Here is a 12,331-nt window from a genome sequence, read left to right as displayed (position 1 = left end):
AGCATCTATCAGGCTTGCAAATGTAATTTCAGATGGCTTGAGCCCCAATGCCAGCATCTCACTAAGAAGATTAATAGTTTCTTTTATATTTTTCAGGGCATATCCTAAAATCATAGCATTCATGGATACCACACTCCATTCAGGCATGCTAGAATAGATTTTTCATGCATCTACAATGGACCAGCATTTAGAATACATGTCAATAAGAGAACTTCCAACAAAAAGGTTTATTTCTAATCCCAACTTAACTGCCAGGCAATGGAACTACAATCCTGCTTCTAATAGCTTAGCATTTTCACAAGCGCTAAGTATGCTTGCCAAAGCTACCTCGTTAGGTACTATGCCATGTAACCTCATTCTGTTGAACATTTTGAAAGCATCAGTTTCCTCTTCTTCCTGCACATATCCAACAATAATGGCAATCCAAGAAATGTTATCTCGAGTTTTCATGTGCTCAAACTGTTTTCTAGGTTCCTTCAAAGCCCTAGTCTTGGCATACATATCCACCAATGCATTGTTCAGAAATAAATTGTTTGTAAAACTTCTCTTGATAACAACTGAATGCACCTAATGACCAATTCCTAAGCTTTCAAAATAAGCACATGAACTCAAAATGCTAGTGAAGGTAAATTCGTCCGGTTCAATGTTACGTCGTGTCATATCAAGGAATAGCTCCATTACATGATTGAAATAACCATTCTGTGCATAAACTCCTAGCATGGCATTCCAAGTGACCATATTTTTCTCAGACATGACATCAAATACTTGCTTTGCAGCATCTAACATTTCGCATTTCCTATACATACTGATCAAAGAACTTCCACATATATACTAGAACCCAAACCTTATTTGATAGCCTCTCCATGGACTAGTAACCCATAATCCAACGCAGCTAAGCTGGAAATCACACTAAGAACACTTGCCAGTGTGGACTTTAAGGACTTTATACCACACTTCCTCATTTCGAGAAAGAACTCAATAGCCTCCTTATGATGGCCCCTCTTAGCATGACCAGAGATCATCGCATTCCATGCCACAACATTGTTAGTGTGCATGTCTTGAAACAATTTACAGGTATCATCCAGCTTAACCAAATTCAGAAGATCATTGAGAACAGTCACAAAAACCACCGGGTCAGGAGAGCAGCCAGCTATCTGCATTTTGTCAAAAACCTGGAGGGCGTCCTGCGGTAGCCTGGCTCGAACATAACCGGAAATCAAAGCCGTCCAAGAAATAGTGTCCAAGTGGACTGCGGTGTCAAATATGGCGCTAGCATGGCGGAGAAAGCTGCATTTGGCATAGAGATCGATAAGAGCACCCTGGCAGAGCGGATTGAACTCAAAACCTGCCTTGATCACGCGGGAGTGAAGCAACCTGCCGAATTCAACATTTCTGAGCTTTGAACAAATAGAGAGAGCTATAGCGAGCATGAATTGGTCAGGCAACTGGCCAAAACGCATCATAGAAACTAAACAACGGAGTGCATTTTGGAATAACCCCTGCCTTGAGTACATGGAAATGATAGAATTATAAGCGAATAAATGTCTCTGACGAGGATGGAGCTGGTGGAAGAGCTTCTGAGCGAAAGGGTCATTGCCGGCAGCAGCGTACAGATCGATGGTGGCACTTGTGAGGAAGCCATCAAAGGAAATGTCGTGTTTGATGGCGTGTGCATGAACAACTTTGGCCATTTCCCCGTCGCCATGGTTGGGAATATTGTCGAACATTTGGTAGTCGTAATGGTGATGGGGATTTGTTTTAGTTTGTTGTAAGCGGAAGAAAATGCGGAGAAGGTCATCGTAGACTTGTGAGATGGAAGGAGGAGAATGGAAAGGGTAGTGCTGAACGGTTAGTGAATAAGGTCTTAAGAATAAGAAATCTTAGACTTGAGGTGCAACTGCAAGACGCATCGACAAACAAACAAAAGTACATTGTTAATGCTTCTATTGCATAGATGTGTATTGCGTGCTATGTAAATGAAAGAAAGAAATTGGGTAAGGGTCCTATTTAAAGAAAACTATTAGCGGCTAATCACATTTTAGTCCATATAAAATGTTGTGTCGCTAATTCACTATATGTTAATCTTATTATTTTAAAAGACTTAAATCATAACGCAAAAGACAAATTTTATAATCTTCCTTAAGGACTAAAGTAATAACATGGAAAGATAAACTTTGTAACTATTTCAAATCAATAGGTTAGGTATTGAGAATAATTTAAGGACTGTGACACTTACATTTCAGTAGTATCTTTTTAAGGAGTATCAAAAAAGGATGATACTAAAATAATTACAATAGAAGTAAAGTTAATCCCCTGTTTTATAGGCGCCAATGCAATTAGAACAATAATTTAGGCTTTAAAAAATATATTGAAAATGTGCATCTAATAACTTCAAAGTTCCACCAGACAATTTAAGCTTTAATTACAATTAATAACTTCAAACCTAAAGGTCAAAGAACTGAAAGAAGGAAGCTACTTCAAATGCAATTAGACCAAAAACTATAAAAAGCTTATAAAATTTATTCATGTTCAGTCTTTCCAAGTCCCACTTAAAATAAAAATTATTCCAATTTCCAAATGCAATTATTAGATAATGTAACCCTATTACAAGTACTTTATAAAATTTTTAATTTTGAGACATTACCATGCTTAGGTAATATTAGTAACAGTTTTGTCCAGTGATTCCACTTCCTCTTTGTGACAAACTCCGCTAGCATAAATATAAGTATATGGGACCTTGTTCACAAAATTTGGTGTGTCCCATACTCCCTTCCTATATTATTCCCCATTCTTAATATTTAATATGAGACATTAGGGAAGAATAAAATAGAAGGAGACATCTTCAATTATATATATATATATATATATATATGGCTCCTAATTATATTAAATTACCATGTACATGTAGTGAGAAAACAAATAAATCAGTGCAACATCATAGCAACAAGGAGGTAAGGAACTGTTGCTTCTTGCAGTGTGAGTCACAAATTAATAAGATTCTAACTTATTTTATGTGGATTGTTAAAGTGTTAAAAGTCAAGAAAAATATAGATAGGAATAAAATTAGAGGAGCTTAATCCAGGTAACGTGAGAGCTTACTTTTTATTTATCAGGTTCTAACCAGAAACTTATATTCAAACACGTGAATACGCATAACAAATTGACAACAAATAGTTCATAAGTAATGCAAATAATAATATAATGCTTTCCATTTGCCAGTAAGCAGGAACAATGGAATATATGTACGATTTGTTGTTTGTCAGAATGCAAATCTGAGTTGATTGTTTGATTTTCTCTTACTGTGAAAAATTAAATTTAACCAATAAATAAAATTCTATCATCCTAGAATCTGTTGTCTCTTATGAGTGCTGTCAAATGCTTCAAAGAATGTTAAATTTTAGCATAATTAGGATGTGATATATCATCTGCAACAAATGAGTTTGTCTTTTATCCTACAACAATCCAGCTACACCCAGACATCTTTTGGATTTCTTTCTGTATCATAGTTCTCCTCAAGGATCTAGCTTCATTCCAATGTCTTGATGCAGCGTACATATTAGAAAGCAATACATATGGGAAAGAATTATCAGGTTTTAACTTAATAAGGTTATTAGCTGCTCACTCTCACCTTATGTCATCACCATGAATTCGGCAAGCTCCTAATAAATTGGCCCAAATCATAGCAATCAGTTCGATATTTAGATTGTCGATGAACTCTCCACCTTCTTTAAGATTACCCCAGCGACCAGGAACACCCACAATGCAAGCATAGTGATCAACCATGGGTTCAATGCCATAACAGTTCACCATGAGATAAAAAATTTGACGGCCCTTGATGAGCGGATAATTTATACGCTTTTTGACACTGTTTTTAGTATGTTTTTAGTAGGATCTAGTTACTTTTAGGGATGTTTTCATTAGTTTTTATGTTAAATTCACATTTCTGGACTTTACTATGAGTTTGTGTGTTTTTCTGTGATTTCAGGTATTTTCTGGCTGAAAGTGAGGGACTTGAGCAAAAATCAGATTCAGAGGTTGAAGAAGGACTGCTGATGCTGTTGGATTCTGACCTCCCTGCACTCAAAGTGGATTTTCTGGAGCTACAGAACTCAAAATGGCGCACTTCTAATTGCGTTGGAAAGTAGACATCCAGGGCTTTCCAGCAATATATAATAGTCCATACTTTGGCCAAGAATAGACAACGTAAACTGGCGTTCAACGCCAGCTTTCTGCCCAATTCTGGCGTCCAGCGCCAGAAAAGGATCCAAAACCAGAGTTGAACGCCCAAACTGGCACAAAAGCTGGCGTTCAACTCCAAGAAGGACCTCTACATGTGTAACACTCAAAGTCCAGCCCAAGCACACACCAAGTGGGCCCCGGAAGTGGATTTATGCATCAATTACTTACTCATGTAAACCCTAGTAGCTAGTTTATTATAAATAGGACCTTTTACTATTGTATTAGGCATCTTTTGAACCATCTTTGATCAGTGTAAACCATCTTGGAACGCATTGTTCTTAGACCATGGGGGCTGGCCATCTCGGCCATGCCTGGACCTTTCACTTATGTATTTTCAACGGTAGAGTTTCTACACTCCATAGATTAAGGTGTGGAGCTCTGCTGTTCCTCAAAGATTAATGCAAAGTACTTCTGTTTTCTATTCAATTCATCTTATTTCGCTTCTAAGATATCCATTCGCACCCAAGAACGTGATGAAGGTGATGATTATGTGTGACGCTCATCACCATTCTCCCCTATGAACACGTGCCTGACAAACACTTCCGTTCTACATGAAATAAGCTAGAATGAATATCTCTTAGATATCCTAACCAGAATCTTCGTGGCGCAAGCTAGAATGATGACGGCATTCAAGAATCCGAAAAGTCTAAACCTTGTCTGTGGTATTCCGAGTAGGATTCAATGATTGAATGACTGTGACGAGCTTCAAACTCGCGAGTGCTGGGCGTTAGTGACAGACGCAAAAGGAGGGTGAATCCTATTCCAGCATGATCGAGAACCGACAGATGAATAGCCGTGCCGTGACAGGGTGCGTGAGTATATTATTCACTGAGAGGAGGGGATGTAGCCACTGACAACGGTGATGCCCTTGCATAAAGCCAGCCATGGAAAGGAGTAAGACTGATTGGATGAAGATAGCAGGAAAGCAGAGGTTCAGAGGAACGAAAAGCATCTCCATTCGCTTATCTGAAATTCCTACCAATGATTTACATAAGTATCTCTATCCCTATTTTATTAATTAATATTCGAAAACACCATTATCAATTTATATCTGCCTGACTGAGATTTGCAAGGTGACCATAGCTTGCTTCATACCAACAATCTCCGTGGGATTCGACCCTTACTCACGTAAGGTATTACTTGGACGACCCAGTGCACTTGCTGGTTAGTTGTATCGAAGTTGTGAACCATGGTATTGGCACCATGTTCTTGGCGCCATTTCCAGGGAAAGAAAGAGCCATGAATTTTACATAATTAAAGTGTAATCACGATTACGCGTACCAAGTTGCTCACGTTGCCAGGGATTCGAGCCTAGATATCACAATTTCGTGCACCAGCCCTCGAAAACCCACCCTACATGGCTGCAAGCAGTGAGCACTCCAAAGAATGTGACATCATCTGGTGTAACACATGAGTGAGCCATCTCATTGAAGACCTTCAGAGCGCTTTCTGCATGACCCCTTTTTTGCAAATCCAACTATCATTGAGTTCCAAGAAATCACATCTTTTTTAGTACCCATTTCTTTAAAAACTTGCACAACACTTTTAACATCCACACATTTAGCATACATATCTATGAGTGCACTGCTGGTTAACTCATCCAAGTCAAAGCCAGTGTGGAATATTAGAGAATGTATATCTTTCCTATCTTGCAATGCCGATAAGAGAGCACAAGCTCGAAGAACTGAAACAAATGTTGCTTGGTCAGGGAAGATACTGTTGTCCCGTATTTCTCGGTATGAATTTATGGCCTCGTGATAGCAATCATTTTGAGTATACCCGAAAATTAAAGCAGTCCACATAACAATGCTTTTAAGGTTCGAAAACTCTGAGAAAAGTAAGTTGGCATCTACAATCCTTTGTGAGTCCATTTACATGCCCAACAAAGAGGTACCTAAGAACTCACTACCACATAAAAGACCACTCTTAACTATAGCACAGTGGATCTGCAACCCTGGAATTTCCTGAGAACCCTTACAAGCATCTATCAGGCTTGAAAATTTAATTTCAGATGGCTTGAGCCCCAATGCCAGCATCTCACTAAGAAGATTAATAGCTTCTTTTATATTTTTCAGAGCATATCTTCAAATCAGAGCATTCATGGATACCACACTCCATTCAGCCATGCTAGAATAGATTTTTCGTGCATCTTCAATGGAACAACATTTAGAATACATGTCAATAAGAGAACTTCCAACAAAAAGTTTATTTCTAATCCCAACTTAATTTCTAAGCAATGGAATTTTAATCCTGCTTCTAATAGCTTAACATTTCCACAAGCGCTAAGGATGCTTGCCAAAGCTACCTCATCAGGTACTATGTCATATAACCTCATTCTGTTGAATATTTTGAAAGCATCAGTTTCCTCTTCTTCCTGCATGTATCCAACAATAATGCCATTCCAAGAAATGTTATCTCGGATTTTCATGCGCTTAAACTGTTTCCTAGCTTCCTTCAAAGCCCAAGCATTGGCATACATCTCTACCAATGCATTGTTCACAAATAAATTGTTTACAAAACTTCTCTTGATAACAACTGAATGCACTTGACGACCAATTTCTAAGCTTTCAAAACAAGCACATGAACTCAAAATGCTAGAGAAAGTAAATTCTTCCGGTTCAATGTTACGTCGTGTCATATCAAATAATAGCTCCATTACATGGTTGAAATAACCATTCTCTGCATAAACTCCCAGCATGGCATTCCAAGTGACCATAGTTTTCTCAGACATGACATCAAATACTTGCTTTGCAGCATCTAACATTTCGCACTTCCCATACATACTGATCAAAGAACTTCTCACATATATACGAGAATCCAAACCTTGTTTGATAGCCTCTCCATGGACTAGTAACCCATAATCCAACGCAGCTAAGCTAGTAATCGCACTAAGAACACTTGCCAGCGTGGACCTTGAGGACTTTATACCACACTTCCTCATTTCGAGAAAGAACTCAATGGCCTCCTTATAATGGCCCCTCTTAGCATGATCAAAGATCATCGCATTCCAAGCCACAACAATGCTAGTGTGCATGTGTCAGAACAATTTACAGGCATCATCCAGCTTACCCAAATTGACAAGAGCATTGAGAACAATCACAAAAATCACCTGGTCAGGAGAGCAGCCAGCTATCTGCATTTTGTCAAACACCTGGAGGGCGTCCAGTGGCAATCCGGCTCGAACATAACCAGAAATCAAAGCCGTCCAAGAAACAGTGTCCAAGTGGACTACGGCGTCAAATATGGCGCTAGCATGGCAGAGAAAGCCGTATTTGGCGTAGAGATCGATAAGAGCACCTTGGTAGAATGGATTGGACTCAAAACCTGCCTTGATCACATAGGAGTGAAGCAGCGTGCCGAATTCAACATTCCTGAGCTTTGAACAAACAGAGAGAGCTATAGCGAGCGTGAATTGGTTAGGCAACTGGCCGAAACGCATCATAGAAACGAAACAACGGAGTGCATTTTGGAATAATCCCTGCCTTGAGTACATGGAAATGATAGAATTATAAGCGGATAAATGTCTCTGACGAGGATGGAGCTGGTGGAAGAGCCTTTGAGCGAAAGGGACATTGCCGGCAGCAGCGTACAGATCAATGGTGGCACTTGTGAGGAAGCCATCAGAGGAAATGTCGTGTTTGATGGCGTGTGCATGAACAACTTTGGCCATTTCCCTGTCGCCGTGGTTGGAAATATTGTCGAACACATGGTAGTCGTGATGGTGATGGAGATTAGTTTTTGTTTGTTGTAAGCGAAAGAAAATGCAGAGAAGGTCGTCGTAGACTTGTGAGATGGAAGGAGGAGAAGGGGAAAGCAAGTGCTGAATGGTGAGTGAATAAGGTCTTAAGAATAAGAAACCTTGGACTTGAGGTGCAACTGCAAGACGCATCAACAAACAAACAAAACCACCTTGGTAATGCTTCTATTGCATAGATGCGTATTGCATGCTGTGAAAATGAAAGAAAGGAAATGGGTAAGGGTCCTATTGAAAAAAGAGTTTGTCTAAAATCAGCTCAAGTATTTTAAGTTTATCTAATGCACCATAAAATTTAACGCATTGGATTAGATTAATAATTGTTCTAATGGTCTAGATTTAATTTATTTATAATTTATTAAAAATTACCATAAAAGATACAAATTTTTTATATTTTAAAATTACCCCCATATAAACTTGAGAACTAAACCTAGCTGCTTGTTGCCTTCTTCCTCTTCGTGATGGCCCTCCACTTCTTCCCCTACCCTCTTTCTCACCAGATACCTTCATGTTTCAATTCAATTTCTCGATTTCATCCAAATTCCTTTGAATTCGTTTCAGACGCGATGCCTCACCACAACAACAACCACCTCTCATCCCTCAAATCCTTCTTCATCCCTTCTTCTTCCGCCCAGAATTGTCCATAATGTCTGGAAAGACATAATCCTAACCCCCTCTCAAAGAGACCCACCTCACCATAAGCACCACCCGTTCGAAGAAATGACCCTTAAGGCTCTCCTCTCAAAAAATGCTGCCGTCATTGGTGACGACGTCATCTCTATTGTTTCTCTTTATAATCATCATCCTGTTCCTCATCGGTTCCTGCAGGTGCCCGCCGTTGAAAGCTCATCCTCCTCCGCAGCTGCTTGGTCCAGGGAACGCAAACAGGTACTTATCCCCTTTTTCAAAATTTTTTTAATAAAGTTTTATTTTTTTATATATTTTTATTTGATGTTTGAAAAATGAAGATTCTTATGTGGTAAGTGAGATTCACTATTCCTGGGAATCTCACTATTGGGGCTCTAATTGTTAAGTTGGAGGGAACAAGAACTAAATTAAAGTTGAGATTTTTCAATCTTATCTCTATAACTTTAAATTACTTGTTGCATAGCTTCTTGAGTTCATCATTCCAGTATCTGATGAATCCATATTTAATGTTATTTATTTGCTCTATTTGGGTGGATTTCATCAACTTTTCTTGCATTTATCCATTGAAATAGCATAGTTTCATGATTTCTTCCTAAATTGTGCTTGAAAGAGAAACATGCTTTTTAGACCTTTTAATTGCTAAATTTTATTTCTTTTAATCCCATTTGGTGCCTTGATGTATTTGTTAAGTGATTTCAGGTTTCCAAGGCAAGTATCGGTTGAAGTAGTGAGGAAAGAGCATTCAAAAGAGGAGAAATCATGAAGAAAATGGAGTTTAGAAGCTGCAGCACGAATGCGTATGCACAGCGATAAGTGCGTACGCACAATTGCAACCTCGTGCAACCATGTGTACGCGTAACTTTTGGTGCGTACACATAATGGGAATTTTGCGCAACCGTGCGTATGCACGGTAGGTCGTGCGTACGCACGAGTGCATGCACGTGAGGTCATTAATTGCAATTTGCTGGGGAAAAATTCTGGGCTTCCAAAGCCTAATCCAACTTATTTCTGAAGTTATTTCAAGCCAAATTGAAGAAGGGTGAAGAATCTGCGTTATTACATATAATTTGCTGAGTTAAATCACATTCCCTTCCATATTTATTGATGAGGATTCGAGTCCAAAGGGAATCTTGGTCTTGGTTAAGTCTCTAGAGAATCTTCATTAAGAAAGCTTTATTCAAAGCATGGAGTGATTTAAAGCCCATGCCTCCCATACTTCTTGGTTTACATAGCAGTTCCCAGCTAATATGGTGCATTTTTCGTTGCTCTCCTACCTCCCCCCAAATAAATTTATGTTGCAATTTTTCAATTTCATTGCATATGCCAGTGGGAATCATGGAATACGTGGCTAGAGAAAGATGAATCCCTTCTCCATTATGTCATCAGACCGGTTGAAGAAATGCTGCAAGACATGAAAGTTTATGAAGCAAAGTTAAATGAAGACTCTTGGAACATCCTGTTTCTTAGACAATACCTTGATGAGGACACCATTAGAAAAATTCAAGCTATCCTCCCCCAACAGACAGTCTCGGACAAGATAGGAAGAAATGAAAGTTCACTCAACATAGAAACTTTTCAGTGGCTAGTGCTTACAAGGCTCTGAAAAATGATGCAGGGATTAAAGATTGGATTTAGAACAGTGTGTGGAAATGGCAAGGCCCCGAAAAGATTAAATGCTTCACTTGGATGGCTACCCACCAAAAATTACTCACAGCACAAAGGAGAGCGCATTTCCTTAGTTTGGACTCTAGCTGCCATCGATGTAAAGGAGTGCCTGAAACTATACAACATGTTTTACGAGATTGCCCAACGACATCCAGGTTATGGGTAAGAATCATACATCACACTCATATCAACTTTTTCTTTAGAGCTCCCTTTGATACTTGGGCTTCGTTGGAACCTCACAACGAATGCTTGAATCGCCACCAACCAAGAAACTTGGAAAACTCAATTCCTTGTTTCATGTTGGTGACTTTGAAAATGGAGGAATAAAGAACTCTTCTCACCACCCTACCAAACATCCCACAATGAACATGTTATAGTTCTGAACCATGCTTATACTATTAAGATAGCTTTCGAAAAATCTGGCCTAACCCCTCAAGGAAGAAGGCACAGAAAAGTCCATGTAGCGTGGAGTTACCCACCTGAAAATTGGATAAAACTTAATATGGACGGTGCAGCATCAACAAATCCGAATGCAGGAGGATGCGGGGGTGTTATTAGGAATGAGCAAGGAAGATGGGTGGCTGGTTTTATGGCCAATCTAGGATGCTGTTCGGCATTTCGGGCAGAAATGTGGGGCATCTATCATGGATTAAAAATTGTTTGGGATCTAGGCTTAAGAAGGATTATAGTGGAGTCAAATTCAACAACAGTAGTCACTATACTTAACAAGAAGGAGGGGTTGCACTCCCATCCTAAACCTCTTGTGAGAAGCATTGCGAACTTGATGCAAAAGAATTGGGAACTAAGAATAGAAAATATATACAGAGAGGGCAACAGATGTGCGCATTGGCTGGCCAAAGAAAGTTTAAAATCACCATCAGGATGTCAGTTTATTGATAGTCCTCTTTATAATCTTAGATTAATCCTAGATGATGATTGTAGAGGGTAACCTTACCTCGACTTGGTTCTATTTTGTAGTTTTCTTTTGGGTTTAGGCCCCGGCATTTTACCAAAAAAAAAATTGAAGAAGGATGAAGGGGGGAGCACTTATGTTTATGTTTTTACATGTTTTAGCTTAGTTTTTCTAGGGAGAGAAGCTCCCCCTTCTCTCTAGAATTTAGGGTTTCTTAGTTTAATTTCTCTTTAATTTCAGCCTTTAATTCTTATTTTAGTATAGTTTTATTTACATTTTCATGTTCTTTTGTCTTTCATCTTAGTTTACTTTGTTAATTTCTCTTTCATGCTACTTTAGTTTCATGAACACTCTTGTTACTTTTAATTTCATTTAATGCAATTTTGATGTTTTATAGTTCTTTAATGCTTATTTGAGTTGTTATTATCATTTTATTGCAATTGGTAGTTATAGATTTTATTTTTAATACAATTTATGATATTTTTTCTTTTATACATGCTAGGTGTTTGATAAAATATCTCTTATAATTTTTGTATAATTTTTCACATTCTTGGCGTGGAATTGGGTAATTAGGTGAACTTGAATTATGGATGTCCATTCTACATTGTGTTAGGATTGTTAGTTGATTTAGTTTCCACTAACGCTAGTCTTTCACTAAGTTAATTAGTGAGTTGATTAAGACTTGTGGATTGAGATCAATTATACCCTTTTGACTAATTCTCGATGTTAGGATTGACTAATTGAGATTAATTCTACACAATTACCATGTTTGTGGTCTATGATTATGATAGAATCTTAAATTCCCATATGTCAGTCAGATACACCATATGTCAGTCAGATACACCCATAGATCATTCACATACACCCAAACCGATTTCATAAGTATTTAATGAGATTAGTTCAAAATGATGTTCAATTCACTCAAACATGGATAAATATACAAGCTCAAGCAATATTACAATGTGTCAATGTCAAGCAATATATACCCAAGGACAAGCAATATTAGAACAGTTGCAACAGTTGAGTATATTAAATTATATGAGTTCAGAAATATACACTGAACAAATTACGCGATATACACCCAACAATCAACCATATACACCCAACACATT

At 38.3% G+C, this 12,331-nt stretch overlaps 1 protein-coding gene and 1 pseudogene across 1 annotated transcript; both read right to left on the bottom strand.

Annotated features, from left to right (window-relative positions):
- Window positions 1-549: 549 nt before the first annotated feature.
- LOC112778232 (pentatricopeptide repeat-containing protein At3g09040, mitochondrial-like) lies at window positions 550-3,810 on the bottom strand. Its single transcript, XM_072228379.1, has 2 exons — window positions 3,629-3,810; window positions 550-1,863 (listed from the first exon to the last, which is right to left on the bottom strand). Exons 1-2 carry the CDS (start codon window positions 3,808-3,810, stop codon window positions 846-848), a joined length of 1,200 nt encoding a protein of 399 aa, XP_072084480.1. The 3' UTR covers window positions 550-845.
- Window positions 3,811-5,557: 1,747 nt separating this feature from the next.
- LOC112778231 (pentatricopeptide repeat-containing protein At3g09040, mitochondrial-like) lies at window positions 5,558-8,180 on the bottom strand (annotated as a pseudogene).
- Window positions 8,181-12,331: the final 4,151 nt, after the last annotated feature.

Source organism: Arachis hypogaea, chromosome 19 (genome assembly GCF_003086295.3).
Source record: "Arachis hypogaea cultivar Tifrunner chromosome 19, arahy.Tifrunner.gnm2.J5K5, whole genome shotgun sequence".
In the NCBI taxonomy this organism is placed as follows: Eukaryota; Viridiplantae; Streptophyta; class Magnoliopsida; order Fabales; family Fabaceae; genus Arachis; species Arachis hypogaea.
This window is presented reverse-complemented; position numbering and strand designations above follow the sequence as displayed.

Excerpts from the sequence above, each read along its gene's own strand:
- LOC112778232 (XM_072228379.1), bottom strand. The coding sequence starts at position 3,810 with ATGGTGAACTGTTATGGCATTGAACCCATGGTTGATCACTATGCTTGC. Across the intron at positions 1,864-3,628 it reads ATTCATGGTGATGACATAAG|ACCTTATTCACTAACCGTTC; the intron begins GTGAGAGTGAGC and ends CTTATTCTTAAG.